This window comes from Squalius cephalus (assembly GCF_949319135.1).
Source record: "Squalius cephalus genome assembly, chromosome: 25".
NCBI lineage: Eukaryota > Metazoa > Chordata > Actinopteri > Cypriniformes > Leuciscidae > Squalius > Squalius cephalus.
In genome coordinates this window covers 11,803,290-11,823,828 of record NC_137146.1, presented here as the reverse complement: position 1 = coordinate 11,823,828, position 20,539 = coordinate 11,803,290, and the positions used below count along the sequence as shown (strand labels likewise).

General features: G+C 37.5%; 3 protein-coding genes across 3 annotated transcripts; 1 reads left to right on the top strand and 2 right to left on the bottom strand.

The window, feature by feature from the left end:
- Positions 1-1,308: 1,308 nt before the first annotated feature.
- Positions 1,309-3,868, top strand: pdx1 (pancreatic and duodenal homeobox 1). Its single transcript, XM_079863806.1, has 2 exons — positions 1,309-1,887; positions 3,082-3,868. Exons 1-2 carry the CDS (start codon positions 1,458-1,460, stop codon positions 3,438-3,440), a joined length of 789 nt encoding a protein of 262 aa, XP_079719932.1. The 5' UTR covers positions 1,309-1,457; the 3' UTR covers positions 3,441-3,868.
- A 784-nt stretch (positions 3,869-4,652) lies between these two features.
- urad (ureidoimidazoline (2-oxo-4-hydroxy-4-carboxy-5-) decarboxylase) lies at positions 4,653-5,632 on the bottom strand. Its single transcript, XM_079863805.1, has 2 exons — positions 5,391-5,632; positions 4,653-5,264 (listed from the first exon to the last, which is right to left on the bottom strand). The coding sequence occupies exons 1-2, from the start codon at positions 5,563-5,565 to the stop codon at positions 4,915-4,917; spliced, it is 525 nt and encodes a 174-aa protein (XP_079719931.1). The 5' UTR covers positions 5,566-5,632; the 3' UTR covers positions 4,653-4,914.
- A 1,704-nt stretch (positions 5,633-7,336) lies between these two features.
- Positions 7,337-19,732, bottom strand: LOC307153962 (receptor-type tyrosine-protein kinase FLT3-like). Its single transcript, XM_079863804.1, has 24 exons — positions 19,631-19,732; positions 19,292-19,386; positions 18,055-18,197; positions 17,829-17,935; positions 17,627-17,744; positions 17,149-17,294; positions 16,462-16,586; positions 16,224-16,362; positions 15,836-16,013; positions 15,660-15,757; positions 15,403-15,508; positions 15,061-15,251; positions 12,717-12,805; positions 12,502-12,634; positions 12,312-12,416; positions 12,074-12,184; positions 11,305-11,461; positions 10,982-11,094; positions 9,381-9,499; positions 9,167-9,289; positions 8,961-9,072; positions 8,742-8,841; positions 8,414-8,519; positions 7,337-8,333 (listed from the first exon to the last, which is right to left on the bottom strand). The coding sequence occupies exons 1-24, from the start codon at positions 19,656-19,658 to the stop codon at positions 8,154-8,156; spliced, it is 2,922 nt and encodes a 973-aa protein (XP_079719930.1). The 5' UTR covers positions 19,659-19,732; the 3' UTR covers positions 7,337-8,153.
- Between the last annotated feature and the right edge of the window lie 807 nt (positions 19,733-20,539).

Here is a 20,539-nt window from a genome sequence, read left to right as displayed (position 1 = left end):
CGCACACATCTCTAACTAATTGAGTTTCGTTTCACTCTCCATGTTAATTCGTTTACACCGAACAGCTCGTTTTTATTTAACCACGGGGACTTTAGTTTAATGGACCGTGGGCGGGTGTGCTTAATGGCAGGTAAGCTTGGTTGAAGACAACATTTGGGACGTATCTTGTGTGTGTAATGATTGTCCTTGTCACCAGTGTTCATATTTTACGTGCACAAATACTTAAGGGGGCCTCTTTATACACTTAGGCAATAGTTTTGGGGCGCAGTCTGATAAAGAGGGACTCGCATAACACAAATTCGAATTGGCACCATAAGCTAAACGTCAATTAGCTACTATTTGATATACTTTTTAAAACTTAAATTTGTGCTATATGTGATGTAGCCTAAATCTCGAATAAAGTGCTATCACCTGAAACTCCGCAAGGCATCTCCGCATCGTGATTTTCTGGATCATATGGATCAAGATATCCTGGATCAACATATTTTGTTGATCCTGGAACAACATCCCTGTCTGAAAATGGAGTCCTAACCCTAACCCTACCATACATTACCCATAAAATCAGGGTGAAATGATGAATAACACTGAGACAAAACTCGACATAAACTGTAAACTTGTCCCTCAAATCTGATTGGTTGATTGAGATGTTGATCCAGGATCAATAAAGATGTTGATCCAGGAACATGTTGTTGGTGAAAATCACGTTCACCATGGTGACCTCCTCAAGCTAACTGGACGAATTCACTCGCATCTATTTACCGACAGGTGAAAATACGCATTCTAAATATCATTACAGTTGAAAGCGTTTTATTTATTTATCTATACACATATGAAAAAAAAGGATTATGCATTTTACGACCCCCAACCGATGGTGCTGGCACGCCATGCTTACTGACGTTGTTGTAACATTTTTTTCCTTCAGGACAATACAAAAATCAGATGGGTTTGATGATTTTGCCTCTGATAAGTGAGAATAGACCCTGTCTCTCCTCGGAAGTTGATAAGACAAATAGAGCCCCAAACCATATAAAACTAACTGCTTTATTAAGCATTTTCAAGTAGCTTTTATTTTCTTTTTTTTTTTTTACCGGGTCGGTATAAAGTGGAAGCTTTTCCGCGGGGAGCAGAGATACGGATCCCCCGATTCACCTGTCTTTGTAGACCTAGTATTACAACTGCAGGTGTAGCACATATAGTCGCAGGCAAACAGAGAGTGTTTGCCAAGGGCATTGATTTGAGCATGGTCAGTTCTGTTCAATTATTGTCAAACCGCGGGGCAGTCAAAAGGAAACACGAACAGAATCTACTGCCAGTTGACAGCTTTGTGTAAACAGTGAAAGCGATGGTGCAGCAGGGTCACATGGTCCCGGTGGCACACCTATGAGGCCCTTGAGCGGCGCCAGACGCTCAGACTGCAGGTAGAGCAGAGGTCCTGATCAGGGGCAGGGCGCTGGCTCATGTGCTCGAGTACAGCACGGTTTCCCCGGTCTGTGGCAATCATGAATCGGGAAGAGCACTATTACTCACCTAACCATCTGTACAAGGACTCTTGCGCCTTCCAGAGACACCCCAACGAAGACTACTGCCAAAACCCTCCACCGTGTCTGTATATGAGTAGACAGACTCAGCCCGTCTACGCCTCACCTTCATTGGGCGCACAGGACCAGCCAAATCTTACCGACATTACCTCCTATAACATGTCGACCCGGGATGATCTAGCAGGGCCTCATCTTCATCTTCCTCAGACTCCACAGACATCTCTACAGACGCTCGGGGGTTACGGAGACTCTCTTGACCTGTGCGGGGATCGGAACAGATACCATCTCCCATTCCCTTGGATGAAGTCAACTAAATCTCACGCACACACCTGGAAAGGACAGTGGACAGGTAACTCGTAGGCCTACTATGGTCATTAATATTTGCAGGTTTACCAAATAACTTTTATTAAAACGAAAGCAGGCCCTAATGTCAAATTCATCCGCACGATCTTTAAACTCTCAAGCGCTGAAACGAAATCTCCTTTTGGAAGATAATTATTAGGCTAATATTTCTAATGATCTAAATCGTTAGAGCAGTCATAATTCAGTAATCTACATTTGGGGTCTTACGCGTGGTCATTTACTACAGTTCAGGGTAGCCTACACGTCCAAAATCGCCCATAAGTAGAATGCAGTAGAAATGAAGAATGTTAGTTTTTGTTTCTTTTATTTCACTCTGGAATATATACATTTTAAAATCATTGGTCCTATACATTTATATTGCAAAGTTATTAATGCCTGATTAGCTGCCTGATTATTTTTTAAACTATTCATAAGATCATTTTGAGAACAATATATTGTTTGGCTATATTTATTGTAAAATTTGATTATGATTAAAATTAATATAAAATAAAATGCTAAAAAAAATAGTAAAAAGTTTAATGACAACAAAATAATTCACTATCTACGTCGAATTTGGCCTATATACAATTATTATTAAAAAGTATATTATGTAGCCTATAATTAATATGATTATTTTGGGATTCAAAATTATGACCTGAGGACCACAGGTGTTATTGACACTTGAAAGGTCTCCAAAAGCGTGACATGGACCAATGCAGAATTGTATTCTTTATTTCTTTTGCTTTAAATAATTGCATTTTTTAAAGACTAATTTTAATTAGTATAATTAGTATTTGATTATAAAAACGAAAGAGAGGATATTATTGCTGAAAATCATCAGACAAAACAGCTTTCTACAAATATTTCTAGCGTTCAGTTCAGCCTAAATAATTATTTCAGAAATTGTTGATTCAGGAAAGGCTGCTTATAGGCCTAATTCGACACAAAACTGTCAGAAACATTGTTTTAGGAATTTAAATCAGGATGGTTAATGGTTGGCCTTAATCATGAATTTGTCCCATAGACAGTCGCAGGACTACAAACTGAACTGGTTCTGACCATTTACATTTTAGGCTATCATGCGTCAGATAACTTTTAATAGTCTGTAATATCCTCAGAGGCAGATGGTGTGACAGCGAGAAAAATGTAGAAAAGGTGACTTTACTAAAAATGTCACTGATGTAGGCTACTTGTGTTTTAGGCCCTTACATGGTAGAGGCCGAGGAGAACAAGCGCACGCGGACTGCTTACACCAGAGCGCAGCTGCTCGAGCTGGAGAAAGAGTTCCTCTTCAACAAGTACATCTCGCGCCCACGCCGCGTGGAGCTCGCGCTCACCCTCAGCCTCACCGAGAGACACATCAAGATCTGGTTCCAAAACCGACGCATGAAGTGGAAAAAGGAGGAGGACAAGAGGAGAGCCAGAGGAGTGGATCCCGAACAGGATTCCTCCATCACGTCCGGGGATTTGAAGGATGAGTCGAGTGTGGCCCCGGGAACTCTAGCGGGACCGCCTTCACCCCTGCACTCACACGTATCTCCAGTTTCACAAGACTCGTAAGAAATATGACTGTCCAAAAGAGACATCCGAGACTGTATCATCAACGCAATCTATCAGTCTGCCATCGATGAGTGGAACTATAAGTGTGCAAAATCAATGTGACTTATTTTCCATTCCATTCTCACAGTGACAATGACGACATTTGGTCAAATCCTGAATATTGGCAGTAGGGGGCGATCTCAGTTGCGCGAGAGACGAGCTTCTGTAGAGTCAATTTCGTGTTTTCTGTGTAGGCTAATCGAAATTCAGCACGCCATTGAAACACCAAATGTTCAAGATCAAAAAGGATATATTCTTGGACATTATAGCCTATTAAAATTGGAATGGCTAGGCCTACTCATTTTTATAGATAGACAATAAATAGGCTAGTTTCTTAATTTAGGCCTACAAATGGTAAATAGCATACCTCTATCATTACAACATTCTTCAAATAAAATTAATAATATTTATGCAGCTAGACCTATACAAACCAAATAATAGCATGTGGGCAGTATGGCGTCATCATGCGTTTTAATTTGGTGCAAACAAAAATAAAACAAAGCAACCCGTAGACTATGCCGCCAATTAAAATAATAGGCTAATAATAAAAAAAATCACTATAGGCCTACCCTGATACGTCTGCAAGATGTCTTTTAAAGAGTGCTTCATCTGGAAAGCATCTGCTGTGTACAAACATCTGAGAGACATCTTGAAGATGTCAGTTTTACATAGGCTTATAAATAAACATCTTAAATACATTTTCTAAATCTCTATTTAAAGGGTAACTAAACCCTAAACCAACTTTTTTTAGTTAATGATCTGTAAGAATGGGGCTTTATTAGTGCTGTTCATTGATTCGAGTAACTTTTTTGACATTTGGGTATAAAGTGTTTTAATTCTACAATATATGGTGTAAAAACGTCTGAGTGCTGCCCTCTTTAAGTTGAACGGTGGCTACTGCAGTTGAATTTTCCTATTGGATGTTTGTGGTACTGTGTGACGTAAGCGGTACAACGCTACGTAAGCAGGTTCCAGTTCACCACGCCTCCCTTGTTACCCTTTAAGTCAGGAAACGTCCTAGTATTGCAGATGAGCAAACACACACACACACACACACACACACACACACACACAAAACGTCCTCCAGATGTAAACACACATCAAATAGACATCTCTAAGATGTTGCAACATGATCTAGGGAGAGTGCATCGACAAAAACATGTGCTGCCGTTTTTATCACTTATTTTTATTATAAATTTACATAGCACAATTAGATCACAATATAGTAAATATTATCTTCTTGAGTTAGAGGCCCTAAAACGTGGCTTATAAACGCCATATAGGCTACATGAATCAATTTATTTAGACACTTTGCTTTTTGTGTGTTCTTATTTTACACAAATTAACATAGGCCTACAAATTAAAAGAATATAGCTAGGCTACAATCAAGTAGAGAAAGGCAGTAAACACTTTTGTAAAGTTAACCTGAGATAGGCTACAGTTTGGTTTGAATGCCAGATAGGACAATATTGTGTAACCTGAGGCTACAGATTTTTTTAACCTCTTCGATCGCGAGCTCCCGCTCCGCTGCACAGTCATTCTTCAGGCGTTCAGACAGTCGGCGCACAATATCCGCTTTGTTGTTGAGACGGGCGCATATGACGAAAGGGAAGCCAAAGCGTTCCTTGTACTCCGAGTTTAGACGGTGCATGAGCAGAATCTCTGCGGAATCCAGTGCGGTCATACCGGCTTGACTCTGCTCTTCTCGAGACTCGCGTGTTAGTGTCCCGCTCTGGAGATCTCGGCCCGCCAAATCAGGATGACACCGCAAAATGCCCTCTTTACCTGAGCACATGTAATGTACTTTTATTGTATATAAACCAGTAAATAAATTATTGTGTTTAAAGGTTCAGGAAACGTGATACCAAGTGTTGTTAAGTTGATAAAGCAGAAAAAAACAGCCTAACTTACCTGAGTCTGACAGGCTGTGAATGAATTCCGTTATGTGAGCCTCGATGTCTGTTAGATCTTTGAAAGGCCGATGGGACCATATTGCAGCAGAAATGATGGGGCATTTCTCAACCACATTACCGAATAGTTCCACAAATGCTTCGTATGTGAGTGCATTTACAGCGCTTATGTCCATGGCTCCGGCGCGTGTCCTCTACAAACTGGAAATGGCTATAGCCAATATTGGACGAGGTCATTGTCCGTTGGGGCAAGTAGGTTTGGCTACCCAAGCTTTCCCATTTAAATGTCAGTAATTGTATCGTAATGTGGCTCACTGAGGAGGATTTGTCGAAAATACTCTCGTTACACACTATGCTACAGGTAAAGTATGATTATTGGGATTTATAGGCGGCCTATATTTAACATATTTTCAGTTGCCTTATGCTAGACTCTCCCTTGCATACGGAGGTGAATTAAATAGCCTACATAAATGTAAGCGAATGTAATGTAGGCTACTAACATGAAATCAGTAAAAATGTTTTCTGGGACCTATTTGGTATGGATCAAATTTACTGATCAACGTTTTTTCTTGGTATCTCTGTTGTGTGTTTTTGTTTTGTTTTTGTTTACTAGGCTACACTGTCAGAAATAGGGGTACAGTAGGAGTCCATTTCTGTTACCCAAGGTACAATCTACTCTAACGTACCCCATAGGGCTTATTATTGGACCTCAAGGTACGTACCTTTTTGAGGGTCAAAAAGCATTAAAAGGTACATCTTTTAAAGGTTAAGTGCAATATTGTACCCTTGAGGGTACAGCCTCAGTGACAAGCCATTGTCCCCCTAAAGGTACAATTATGTACTTTATTTTCTGAGAGTGTAGCCTACCCTTATTTTGCCCCGCTGATGTTCATAAATATGGCGGATGAGCGGGAAAAGTCACGTGACAAAAACGAATAGACTATCAAATTAAAAACAGCTTCACTAAACACTCAAAATAAACATCAAGCATATTAAAACTGATTAAACATAAGAAAAATTAAATAGTGATTAAAGACTAAACAATTAGTATTGTTCTTCATTTGACTGTTGTTCGTTATGTTAGTTATTTGAGTTTAGATTTTGCTTTGAAATGTTATGTTCTCTTCTGTAAATATGTAGGATATATAATGACAGTGGAAATATTGAGACCACGATAGGGTCTGATTACAGTTAAAATGGGTTGTACAACAAACAAATCAAGACATAGACAACCCATAGTAAAAATTTGGTCAGAGGTTTCTCTGGTCTCTGCTCCAAGTGGTGCTCACTGCAGAGCCAAATGTCGTTCAGCTACACCTCTGTGGATCTAATGGGTGGAGGGATAGAGTAATTGGTAGGGGTGTGGTTGGACTTAGCTCCACCAATATGCCCAAATTATACCCATAGAGGGGAGCTGGACTTCACACTCCACCCATGGCTCTGTAGTGAGCCTCTTCTCTGCTCTCACCTCGCTGGCCCTGTCCCAAATGGCACACTTCATATGCACTTTCGGTCTTGTGGACTTACAATGGCTACAATTAAGTCCATGAAGACCTACAGTTGTCATTTTAGGTCTCAGAAGGGTGCTCGCGAGAACCCCCTTGCGGTCGATATGCGCCCTCGATACGCACGCACTTTTGCGAGCTGCGCAGTCCCCAGCAGACTTCTTCCCGACAGTCAAAGCGGCGTTACATCACGAAAGTGCAGAGTCGAAGGAAGACCGTGAGTGCTTAGGCTGCCATTTGGGACAGGGCCTTACTACAGCTCTGGTGTCATGACTCATGGCACTGGTTTATGCACCATGGCGCCCTCCTCTGTTAGGTCTATGATATAAACACTTCCAAACTCAACGCATTCCATATAATATAAACGGAGCAATTCCATGAGGGTCCTCATCATCAGTGCTCGGGCCCTAACTGAGATTGCACAGAAATATGAGACAAAAATGCACAATTTGTGTTTTATTTGCTCTGTTGCATCTTAAACCTTACATATAAACATTTTTCAGCTACTCCAACATAAAAATAACAATGATCCCTTTTCAATATTATGTCCACTCATTCACTGAAATAAACAATGATTACATTACAATTCATACTTTATCAATTTAAGCAATGTAACTGAAAAAGTTAATTTTGTTTATAGAAAATCTGCACAAATGTGCAAATCAAATTTGTGTTACAAGAAATAAGCATAACTAAGCATACTGTAGACTATTTTTATTACATGATAAATAATATTAAAGGAAAATTATTAAGCCCTAAATGTTTTAAAGGTAATTGAATAAATAGAGTTTTTCTTATAAAAATAGAGCAATTTATTAGAGTCTGTAAATGCAGCAAAAATAACAATTAATACTGTCCATGATCAAACACAGCAACTTTTGTCATCCTTCATTATGGTACAGAAGCAGGTTATTCAGTAGGCTATTCTAAAGTTCTATTTAAAATTTGGAAGATTTGTTATTTTTCATAGTTCTTAAAGAAGCTTGCTGAACAAAACAACATTCAAATACTGTATATTATTAACATTGTTTACACATACACATACACCCATAAAAAATAAACATTTGATAACCAAATCAGGGTTAATAGGCCTCAATCCAAAAATATTAAACATATTATTGGTGGTATAAATGATACATAACAATTCCTTTCACAATTTCTCTTGAAACTGTGAAATGCTATGTGTAAGTGGTATTGGAAGCACAAATTATGCATAAAGTTTTCCCAATGCCAGACATAATCAAGGCTTAAACTCATATTCAAACAAGAAGTTCTGTTCTTACTAATCCAGGACTGTCCACAGATTTGCCTTCATCTGAATTCTCAGTGTTGGACTGGAAGGCATCCTGTTTGTTCTCCATCAATGTAGCATCAGGGATCATCAGTGCATTCTGGTATGTTACTTCATTGTGGAAGGATCCTCCAAAATTGTAATATAGCTGTAGAAAGATATCACAGTAAATGTGTATCCGCCAGCAATGTTACCATATTTTAAAAATAACTTTCACATAAAAGTCACCCTCTCTTCCAAAGCAGCCAGCTCTTTTTCCATGAAAGCCACAAGCTTGGAGAAACAAGGTCGATCTACAGGATCCAGTGTCCAGCAGCGACACATGACGCTGTATCTAAATAAATACAAACACCAGTATTCTATAATATGTACTGCATAATAAATGTTATATGTTAATTTTGTCGTTGTCAATCTTATTTATATTATGTATATATATACACACACACACACACACACACACACACACATATATATATATATATATACACACAGTATATACATACACATACATACAGGATATATCAATTTGATTTTGATTAAAAATAGAGGCACTTACATAGATTCTAGTGCATAATAGGGTTGCTCCATTTGATATCCACTTTCAATCATTCTGTAGAATGTGTTATTCACAGTTATACCAGGATATGGGGTGACTCCTAATAGACATGAATAGTGAGTAAAAATAACAAAACACTGTGTGCTTAAATTAGGAATGATTTATAGAAATGTTCTTGTTTAAATACAAGTTAAGCTGTTTTGCAGCAAAGAGAGACACCTAGAGAAAAGATTTCCCATAGAAGAATGCCATAGGCCCAGACGTCGCTCTGCATAGTGTACACCCCTTTGAAAATACTCTCAGGAGCCATCCACTTCACGGGCAAACGCACCTGCAAAAATGGCATGTAAACGATTACAATTACAAGTCAACTAAAAGAAGACCAGTCACATCTAAACTATCATACACGCACCCAAAATACCTACATTTCCTCTTACGACGTAGTTGGAATCACATTCAATGTCTCTGGCGAGGCCAAAGTCGCCGATCTTCACTTGTCTGCCATGTGTCACCAAAACATTTCTGGCTGCCAAGTCCCTATGGATACACTGTAGGCACAAAATGTGGTCAAGAAAGGTGTCAGTTTCATATCTGAAATAGCAGGAAGTAGAAGTATCTTGATCAGAAAGATAAGCTCACATTTTTAGAGGACAGGAACTCCATGCCCTTTGCAACTTGAAAAGAGAAACTCAGGAGGTCATCATAGGTGAGACTCTGAAGTTCCTCTTCTTGAAGATTGTCTTCACATTCAAACATTTCTTCACAGAATTGACATTAAACAATTTAGTTTTATTATCTATTGTATTCATTATTATTAGTTATTTGTTAACAAATAACAAACAAAATGAGCATATTGACATTCTGCAATCAAGTTTTGCTTAAAGTGCCCCTATTACACTTTTTTGGACATTACTTTTCATGCAGTGTGTAATATAGCTGTTTGTGAATATAAAAAGGTCCTGCATAGGATTGTTAAAAATTTGCATAATGGTCTTCATTGGCTGCCTGCAAACAGCATTTACTTTGACTCGCCCTCAAACACTGTAGTTGTAGCTAAGGCCTGGAAGTGATTGGATGTCAAAATGACGAGAAGACGCTGTTTTCTGCGCAAGCAAATCCACTTTGCATGCACTTCCAAAGGATGAGGACTCGGGCTTGAATTGATATGGTAAAACCGACGCCATCGTTACTGTTATTATCACTGTGTACAAATGCTGCAATTCAGATATGGTAATGGAAGTTTTGTTTCCAACTCATGCTGTAAGCGGAAGACCAATCACAACAGACTGGGTCATCTGACCAATCAGAGCAGAGTTGGCTATCAGAAAGGAGGGGTTTTAGAGAGACTGAATTCTTTATCGAACAGTTTCAGACAGTGAGAAAAGAGGTGATGCTGAGTTGTATATTATTAGAAAATGAAAGTGTTTTTTAAACTCGGACGCATGTAAACCTATTGTAGGAGACCTCAAAAACAAGATTAGGAACCTTTAAAATAGCATAATAGGGGTAGCCTGGAAATCCAGACCTAAATCTGAAAGATTAATGGTCTGGCATCGACTAATGAAAATCGGCCAGCTCGAGGGGCGGCACCAAGCATGCATTTGAAAATCTCACTGCATGCAATTGGATAACACTACGACCAATCACAACAAGCCCCATACGCTTAGCTACCGGCGGAGCTAACTGGTAGATTAGACTCTTGCCGTATCCGGTCAGCAAAACAGCAAAAACGCCCTTCTTGCAAAGCAATGATTCGAGTGCCGTCTTCTGTTCCTCTTTTAGATAAAAAGCCAAGTCTAACTCGTTCATTGTAGCGGCCAAAGCCGTTTCAAACAACTGGTGTTCATTCATACCATAGCCATCTTGCAATGTTTACTAATGACTTCGACGTCACAGAGCTGTCGTCATCTGTTAAGCTCACCTCTGGCCCGCCTATATCAGATAACCCCATGTGATTGGTGCAGCTCGGATACAAGGGCATATTTAATGAGCATCATTACTCGATGCCAGAGTAAAGAGCAAATTTAACTTGTGCTCTCGCGAGAACTCTGGATTTCCAGGGCATAATAGGGGCACTTTAATTCAATAAATTTATGTTTTATGAAAACATGCATGTATGGTTTAATAGTGAAACCAAGTTAATTTTTATTTGATCAATAAAAGTAATAAAATTCATTGTATAATTCACTTGATGATATCTATGTTTTAAAACCTCTCAAATTTTCTTTTTCTCCACCTACCCTCAACAGTAGACACTGAGCTGATGCTGGGACTGAGGAGCGCCTCGTTCTCCTGTCCTTTGCTTGTAAGAGTCATGTGCAGGCATGGGTTGTTATCAGGCTCAACATACTCACTGAGGAGGCACGATAAGGAGAGAGAAGCACATGGTCTTTTACAGTAACTGCATGACAGTTTATTCAATTATGTACACCCTTAGATTTACGGTTCCCCTTCAGCACAAGATATTCATTTCCCTCTGTTCCGCACGGGGCTTTTTTTTTTTTTTAGCTTTGTCTAAAAGGCCACTAATATAATTCACTTCTTGGTGGACTCGTATGCGAACCTGGAGTTTCTCTTCTGCTGGAAGTTGTGGTAGAGGCCCCTGAATCTGTCCCTGTTGAAAGCATCCGTCAGATATTTGTGAAAACGTTCCCTGTTGCTCTTCAAGTAGTTCAAGAGATCTCCGTTACAGCAATACTGGAATATCAGGTAAATAGGACCTGCAAAAAAATAAAATAAAATAAATAAATCTGTCTAACTCTGACTGTATATTATGCTCATTTGACATATAAGTAAATAAATGGACAATTGTATTGATTTGAGTTCAAGTCACCAGGAAATCAAAATGGACAAATCTTATTTTTTTATGGAATATTAGTTAAGTTATGTTCCCTCGTAATCTTTAATCAAAATAACTTTCCCTTCCTCTTGCAGCGATATCTCTTCTCTTCTCTGATGACGTGTTTACTGGCGTGAGGGCGGGGCAACCTGTCACTCACATGACATCACAGCAATAGCAAACCACAACCATGGACCAAATCAAGTCCCATAAGTCCTACATTTGTTCTTGTTTGAGAAGCCATTTCACTTGGATAAGTACGTCACAATAGATAAGAAAAGACTATCGCACCCATTTCCGTTTCATGCTGACTATAAAAATATTTTATTATGTGAGAAGAAAGAGAGTTCAGAATGCTGAGACACAGAGACTTGTCATGCAGGAGTTCAAACCTACAACCGACCAATCAGAATCAAGAGAGATGCAAGATATTCGTATAGGAGTCTCCAGCAGAGGATATGATTCAGAAACCCATGACTTCTCCAAATCTTACCTGAGCCTGTGCAAGCTCCGAGCAAGTTGACAATGTTTTCATGGTGTCCAATATGAGTCAGCATTTTCAGTTCAGACATCAGAGCTTCCTTCTCCACTGCCTGGTGCTTGTCTGTTTGACGCATAAGTTAACAATACGAAGTACACGTTTTACCAACATATTCCAAAATGCCAATGACAAACACAATTGATTGATTTCGTTTTGTAGAGATATTCATGGCAAATTGGTCATTACTTACCCTTTAACATTTTTACCGCCACCTGAATGGAGACTCCCGGCTTGCTGATCCCATATGCTGTAGCCTGCACAACCATCCCAAAAGCACCAGATCCTAGCTCATTCCCTTCGGAAAGAACACAGAAGGAATTAATAACACCTAATAAGTTATTTCTAGCAAGTCAAATGAAGGTTCCTGGTCCTATCTTTACCAAGCTCGAGATTTTCCCGTGGAAATTCCCATTTCAGATCATACTTAAACTCCTTGAAATCAATGTATATGTAGTCATTGTCGTTGGGTCCGACCATCTGAATCATCTGGATCTGACACTGGTACACAGGCTTCTGTGACAAAGGAGTGTATGTTTCAAAAGGTAAGATCTATGATTCTTGGTGTTTGTCTTCATGACAGAGACAGCAGGTTTACCTTAACTCTGATGAAGATGATTAAGGCAAAGATGACCACGAGGAGTATGAAGATGAGCAGGAAACAAATCACATATTCAATGTGGAATTCTGAGGAAAAGAGTGATAACCTGCATATGAATAAAATCACCTGGAGATGATTTTTATGCTACAAATTTTAAGCCTGCATCTGCTAACCAAACTAAAATCGTGATTCATCCTCAAAGCGAACCATATTTTAAACTAAAATGAGAATTGATTACTGCACTAACATTGACAGACAATATGTGATCTTCATGTTAGATCATTGTGCAATCGACCCCTTGGGGGAAAAAGCTTCCAAAGAAAAAAAAGCCTTTCACAGCTGTAAAACCCTCCGAATGTTTTGGTATCATGTTTAATTCAAATTCTGTGGTGTGAAGATTTTTACCACATATTTACATAAATATTTCCTGCTATTAGTCCTACCGTTCAAATGTTTGCGGATGGCAAGTTTTTGTTTTGAAAGATGTTTCTTCAGCTCACCAAGGCTGCATTTATTTGATCAGAAAATATAGTAAACAGTAATATTGTGAAATATTATTACAATTTAAAATGACTGTTGCCTATCATAATATATTTTAAAGGGGTCATGAACTGGATTGTTTTATTATTTTATAATGTTGCCTTGGGTTCCCTTATAATGTTAGTATGATTTTTACATCAAAAATTGTCATAATTTATAAATAAAAGCCATTTTTCCAAGCCTGATTTCTGCCTCAGATTTGAACGCTCTGTTTTAAGGGGCGTGTCTGCTGTGAGACTGCAGTGCAAACGCCCACTGCTGTGATTGGCTGACACGCTTGCATATGAAATAGCTAGTATTACATGAACTCTCTCGAAAACTTTTACTACGTTTTTACTATTACAGCTATCGAGATTAACAAATCGTGAAAAGTATCGTTTAAAGCATTATATTTAAATCTATTCCATCACATGAAAGGTTGCAGCATGATGAGCACTGAGCAGATGACAGACAGTCTGTTGATCGCGTGAATAAAGATCTTATCATTGCAACGCAATTTTTGCACTCTCACAAATGCTTACACCAAATCACAATGCAAACACGATGTGAGTACACAGTAAGAGCTTCGTTGTGTAGTGTAACAGTGTCATTATTTCATCACGAGTTTGGTAAGTGTCCAGATAAGCTCTCGCGGCTCGCGCTGTGCTGTTTGATTGACAGCTTGGGCGAATGGAAAGGGATCGTTCTTTGATCGCTTTCTGTAGGCTATATAATTTAATAACAGTTTAAAAAAGATTATTTTCATAATACTACGAGAAATTATGTGAAGTTGATCGTTTAGTCACTGATGCATAAACAGTATTGAACGATTTTAAGAGAAATATCTGAACTTGAATAATTACACACAAATCACTGATCGCAGATCAGGCATTAGAGTACACATGGTTACTTACATGTTGCTGGCAGATACGTGTCGGGAAATTGTGATTGACTGATTTAATAAAGTTTAACTATGCTGGAATCCGAAGGAAGCTTATGCAGACTGTCTTCTTCCACAAACAGGCACGCACAATATTTAGTCAACAGCATGTTTATTGCTTGGAAGTAGCTCGATCCGGTTTAGCAATCATCATGTCGTCCTATGTTATTTAGCATGTTTGGGCGAATCTGTAGGCGGGGCTAAACAGGCCGTGTTGAAGTAGGCGATAGGCGTTGATCTTCTTTTGTGGAGGCGGTGTTTTATCCTCTTTGACGTCATAGTTCCCCACTTTGAAAAACGAGTCGTTTGCTGAGCCTGATGTCTATAAAAGCTTTTATTGGACTAACAAGGTAGTTTTCAGTTCTGAAACTTACAGGATATTATTATAGTATGATGATCTCTTATATGTCAAAAGCTCAAGGAAATTTTGATTTCTCAGTTCATCACCCCTTTAAAATGTAATCTATTCTTGTGATAGCAAAGCTAAATTTTCAGCAGTCATTACTCCAGTCTTCCATGTCAGATGGCTCTGAATATGATGATTTGCTCCGCAAGAAACCTTTCTTATTAACATGACGGATATTTTCGTGGATACCATGTTACGTTTTTTCTCCAGGATTTTTAAGTCAATAGAAAGGATCAAAAGAACAGCATTTATTTAACATAAATAAATCTTTAGAAACAATGTAAATGTCACTTTTGATCAGTTTAATGCATCCTTGCTGAATAGAAGTTTTATTTCTTTGAACTTTTGAATGCTATTGTTAAGAGTTATGAAATCCCATTTAAGATAAGTAAGATGCACAGAATAATGCTAGTCAGTGTTTAGGTTAACTCACTGCTCCAAATTTCAGGAGTGTTGAATTTGCGGTTTAGACTCACTCGTTTGCAGTAGTATTTGTTCACTGCAGCCAGTCCCTGCTATGTTAGTGATGCAGCATTTAATAAGATGGTCCTCCCTGTTTGAGTGTGGTCTGGCAAAGTGAATTTTCTTCTGACAGAACTGATCTGAATCAATCAACTTTGGCTGGGCGACAGACATCTCTTCCCACTCTTTAGGATCTATTTCGCATCTGCGAAAATATTCAGAGTTCAATTCATTTGCAAACAATGGCGTGTTTCAGTAGAGAAATTGGTTGTAAGTCATGTGTATAAGTTAAAATAAGTCTACAAACAAATTACTTGTATTTCTCGTATAAACATGTTTATGTCTTGATGACTTACTTAGCATGTGATGGGCAGATCTTCCAAGAGACATTCACAGGTAGAGAGCTTTCAGTCTCACAAATGGTTAAGTTTGAATCTTTGTGAATTGTAATTCTAGGAATGTCTGCAAAATGCATTGCATATTAATATACAGTAGTTAACATTTTAAGTGGATCAAAAAAGTTCATCAAAGTTGTCCTAAGATGAAGGGTTTTGATCTACTTCAAATGTTACTGTATTTCACATTTAACATCTCTTTTTTTATGACCACTTACCTAAAACGCAGAGAGACATGTTCCTCGTGACACTGTATTCTTGAGTCTTTAGTTTCATTTGATACTGGCCCGGTTCAGGATTACACATCTCAAAAGTACTAAAGAGAGAATGAACAAAATAAGCAAACACAACAACACACTAAAATGGATTCAAATGGATGGCATGAAGTAAATACCTAGTAAAATCAGGGTGGTGGGTCTCTCTGCCCTGTATTTCGGTTTGATTTGGTGTAATCCAGTGACACTGGGCTTTTGGGAAGGAGAACACCAGAGCCTGGAAGCAAAAGCTTGCCTTATTTCGTGCTAGTATGCTGTTGTTCTCATTCAACTGCAATATGTCGATTTTGTCATTTTCTGTCAAGGAAGGATCGCCAATAGAGGAGGGGCAAAAATATAATTTTCATTATTTTTTGCACAATACATTGTCTCAATTTATAGTCAAAAACTATACTAACTTGATATTGGAAGCACTAAACTAAGTTACTCCTTGTGTTTTCTATAATGACATTTATTCAAATAAATATATTTACATTTTTAACAGAAAATGGCAATGGCTTTACTTACCAAGGACCTTGACATAGGTGTTCCCAGTGTGGCTGTTTTTAGATGTGCAGAAGTACTCCCCACTATGCCTCACGTTAACTGATTCGATAAAGAAGTGCTCTGTCCAATCTGAAAAATGTGATGATGTAATTCCCTTGACCTGAATTAAGGGCATACAAAACAGTCAAAGCATCAGCAAACTGTCAGAGCAGTGAAACTAGGATTTAATATTTCTTCATGGTTTCCATCCATATCTTACTGCTGTATTATTGAAGTGCCATCTCAGTTCAGGGTTTAATTTAGAATTTATGCTGCAACGGAGTAGCAGAGACCAACCAGATTTCAGGAAAATCATCTTTTGCCCATCCACTTTCATATTGAGATCTGAAGGAAAAGGAAATCATTTGTGGATGTATAATATTAACATAAACTGTACATGTTGTACATTGATAATGTTATATATTATCTGTTATTATATAAGTTGCATCATTATTTATCTATTCTTTATAAGAAAATAAATATTTTAAGAACTTTTAATTCAGGTATCATAATAAGTCAAATCCAAATGAGGTCGCTGACAGTATTTCAACAATGTCTTCTTGTCTCATGACCCACAGACCACAAAGATTGGAAAAAAATTCTTGAGCAGCAAATCATATTAGAATGATTTCTGAAGGATCATGTGACACTGGAGTAATGATGCAGAAAAATCAGCTTTGCCATCACAGGAATAAATAAACATTTAAAATACATTAAAATAGAAAACTGTTATTCTAAATTGTAATAATATATCATAATATTACTGTTTTTACTTGATTTTTTATCAAATAAATGCAGCCTTACTGAGCTAGAACATAATAACATTAAAAAACCCAAACTCGGTTGTGTACATGTATAAAAAAATAGATACAAAGTATGTAACTATTGTAAAAAAAACATTACGTACCGTAATGATGGAGCTCAGTACATTCTTCTCCCAGTGAATTATAGGCACAGCACTTTAGATTTGGAGTTTCAGGATGATAATCATAACACATCAAAATGCTCTCTGTCTTATTCCACTTATTTGTCATGCCCTCTTTTGGTTTTGTGCTAAATGGAAAACAAACAATCGAAATATACACTGTAAAAAGTGAACAGTTGGATCAACTTAAAAAAATGACTTCAATTGGTAACACCTAAAGAAATTAAGTTTTCTCAACTGAAATTATCACGTTTTTCACGATAAAACGTGATAATTTAAGTTGAGAAAACTTAATTTCTTTAGGTGTTACCATTTGAAGTAATTTTTTTTAAGTTGATCCAACTGTTCACTTTTTACAGTGTAGATATACAGTTATAGCATTGATTCATTTAATAAATTCTCCCTATACAAGGAACCATCCCTTCAGAAGCAGTATCTAAAACAAATAACTTCATATTACCTGTTACCATACCACATGATGGTTGGTTTTGGGTTCCCCTCAGAAGTACACACTAATTGAACTATATAGCTACTCCCTTCTTTTGCAATAGCTTTGAGCACTGGAACTGATGGCTGTCCTACAGAGACAACAAAGCAGGGTAAAGTGATGGATTAGATCAGATGCAATAGTATTTTCTTCATTTCTTCAGTGTTTGACTTACTTTGTTGTGATTGAACAACTGTAACACTATGATTGCCACAGATTACAGTGTTTATCTCATTTCCAAATCTCTCAGTGTTCTGTAATGGATCCATTGAGGAATTTATCCTGTAGAAAACATGTAAAAGATTTCGATCAATTATTCATCTTTTACATCAGGTGATGTGTTACAGTAGCCTAATCCATTCAAACCTTCATTAAACAATCATCATCCACCCAACACAAACCTTTGGTAGCAGAGACATTTAAGCCCCTCTGGTTTGTTTTGTTGGCATGCACTATAAATTTCCACAGTTTGTCCTTCAGTGACGTTCAATTTAATTGGGTCAGAACTCATCAAGTCAGTGTCTTCCAATGTGCATCTTATGGTCTGAAAAAGACGGTGTACATACAGACTTTAACACTCCATAACCGTCAATGCTGAAAAAACTTACCCTGACAGTAACTGTAAAATACAAGGCTCTGTGGTCATTACTGCAATTTCTGTAAAGCCATCAGTTCTGCTTTTATTTATAGCAGCTTTTTTTAACTGATAAAAACTGGATAAACATTGGTGTGTAAATGCAAGATAAAAGATAAAATACCTTTCTTACAGAAACTCTTGTTACAAATAATTACAATAAACATAAGCTATTGCAGTTCATTACGCAAAAAGTGTGTTAAAATGCTTAATGATAGTAAAATTTAACAATGAAATAATTCCAGATTTTATGGAATTGCCTTTTTTCTTAAACACAGTGAAATTTCATTAACAATTTGGTACAATAAGGTCTCATTTGTTAACATTAGTTAATGTATTAACTAACATTAAATAGTGAGCAATACATTTGTTACAGTATTTATTGATCTTTGTTAATGTTACTTAATAAAAATCCAACTGTTTGTTCATGTTAGTCCAGTGCATTAACTAATGTTAATAAATGCAACTTTTTTCTATGATTAATAAATGATGCAGAATTGTTCACTGTTAGTTCGTATAAACTAAAGTAACTAATGTTAACAAATGAGACCTTATTGCAAAGTGTTACCAATTTTTTTTAAATACGATTTTCCATATTTTTCATCTGAGAACCCTTTTACCATCTTAACTCCTTAATAATCACATTAATAAATAAAAACTGTGGCGACATCATCATCATCATCTCTTAGAAGACACCACTTTCTATTTTGTTAAATGATTAATCATACCATACATTTCTAAAGTAAAAAACTGAATGTTAATGTTTAAAGTCTTACAAAAACGTGTTTGCAAATTATCTTTAATAAACGGAAAAGGCATTTACATTTAAAGTAGCCTAACGTTTACTGGCAAAACTCACGAGGGTGAATCGAGTTCATCGATAGACATCTCTAACCTCAACCCTGTGGCATGTGTGGGTAAAAGTAAAATATTCATCAGGAGTCAGAGAACTGTGGGCAGAAAGCTGTACTGAGCCAAATGAGGAGCTGATCAGAAGAACTTACCGATCCATCAGTGTCACACAGTGAACGAGTCTCAGTTGAAGCGTCCGTCATCGCGCTGGCTCGAGCTCTCAAGTGCAGCGCCAGCACGAGCAACACTTCGGCACGAGATAAAACCAAAACAAATGTGAGAGAAAAGAGAACAGAACTGAACATAATTCAATTGACTAGACCTTAAATTAAAGGAATACATTTATGCCATAGACAAAATTAATCACACACGAATAATCCATTAAAATGTGCACATATTAACATAAGCTAAATATAGCCTAAATAAACTATATTGCAGTGTGTCACCGGTTCAGTGGTAAATTACAGTAACAAATATTTTGTCCGACTTACCCACCAATAGCCTCTTTCCTGAACGCATCGCGTGAATGCATAACAGACCCTTGTGTGATCATGAAATAGGATGGACAGCAGAGGCGCAAAGACTTTCACTTCAGCGCATGACACAAAACATCACTTCTTAATAAGGCTCAGAGGCATTCGCTTCAGCACACGACACACAAAACATCACTTTTCTGACGTTTAAGCACTTCTTCAAATATGCAGGGTATCACTGTCCACCAGCAACTTAAAACAAGAAGTCTTTTTGCAAGTAGATTGTTTCTAAAAAAGGAATGATATTTCTGGTAGCCTATATTTATTAGGAGAATTTTTATTTTACAGCAGTAGCCTATGCCTATTGCAGCCTAATAATAATAAAATAGCCTTATAATAATAAAATGACTAATTATATAATACGAATATACAAATTGAAATAAATAGATAGATAGATAGATAGATAGATAGATAGATAGATAGATAGATAGATAGATAGATAGATAGATAGATAGATAGATAGATAGATAGATAGATAGATAGATAGATAGATAGATAGATACAGGAGGACGCTGAAACCCTCATCCACAGAATCTGGCCCAACCAAATGATTAATGCTCAAAAAGATGACTACCTAGCTTTTTGGAATAAAACAACACAAAAACAAAGTAAACTACAATGTTATTTGGCCCTAAACAGAGATTACATAACAGCAAAATACCTGAGCACAGTCAGAGACCACAAGAAGGAAAAATATGACAAGGTGCAGTCTGAGCGACAACAGCCTTGCTTTATAGAAAGGTGGATACAGACAAAGCTGCCAAGAGAGAACAGGTTATGCCTGCACTGTAAGAGCTACACTTCTTAACCACATGCCATAACTATAATGACACTTGAAAATACTTCTTAACCAAATCTGAAATGATT

What these genes read in the sequence shown, in the direction of transcription:
- pdx1 (XM_079863806.1), top strand. Translation starts at nt 1,458, where the DNA reads ATGTGCTCGAGTACAGCACGGTTTCCCCGGTCTGTGGCAATCATGAAT. An exon ending in CTGGAAAGGACAGTGGACAG is followed by an intron (nt 1,888 to 3,081) that starts GTAACTCGTAGG and finishes CTTGTGTTTTAG; the next exon opens with GCCCTTACATGGTAGAGGCC.
- urad (XM_079863805.1), bottom strand. Translation starts at nt 5,565, where the DNA reads ATGGACATAAGCGCTGTAAATGCACTCACATACGAAGCATTTGTGGAA. An exon ending in TCACAGCCTGTCAGACTCAG is followed by an intron (nt 5,265 to 5,390) that starts GTAAGTTAGGCT and finishes ACATGTGCTCAG; the next exon opens with GTAAAGAGGGCATTTTGCGG.
- LOC307153962 (XM_079863804.1), bottom strand. Translation starts at nt 19,658, where the DNA reads ATGCGTTCAGGAAAGAGGCTATTGGTGG. An exon ending in CATGTCTCTCTGCGTTTTAG is followed by an intron (nt 15,509 to 15,659) that starts GTAAGTGGTCAT and finishes TGCATTTTGCAG; the next exon opens with ACATTCCTAGAATTACAATT. An exon ending in TCATCTTCATCAGAGTTAAG is followed by an intron (nt 12,635 to 12,716) that starts GTAAACCTGCTG and finishes CCTTTGTCACAG; the next exon opens with AAGCCTGTGTACCAGTGTCA.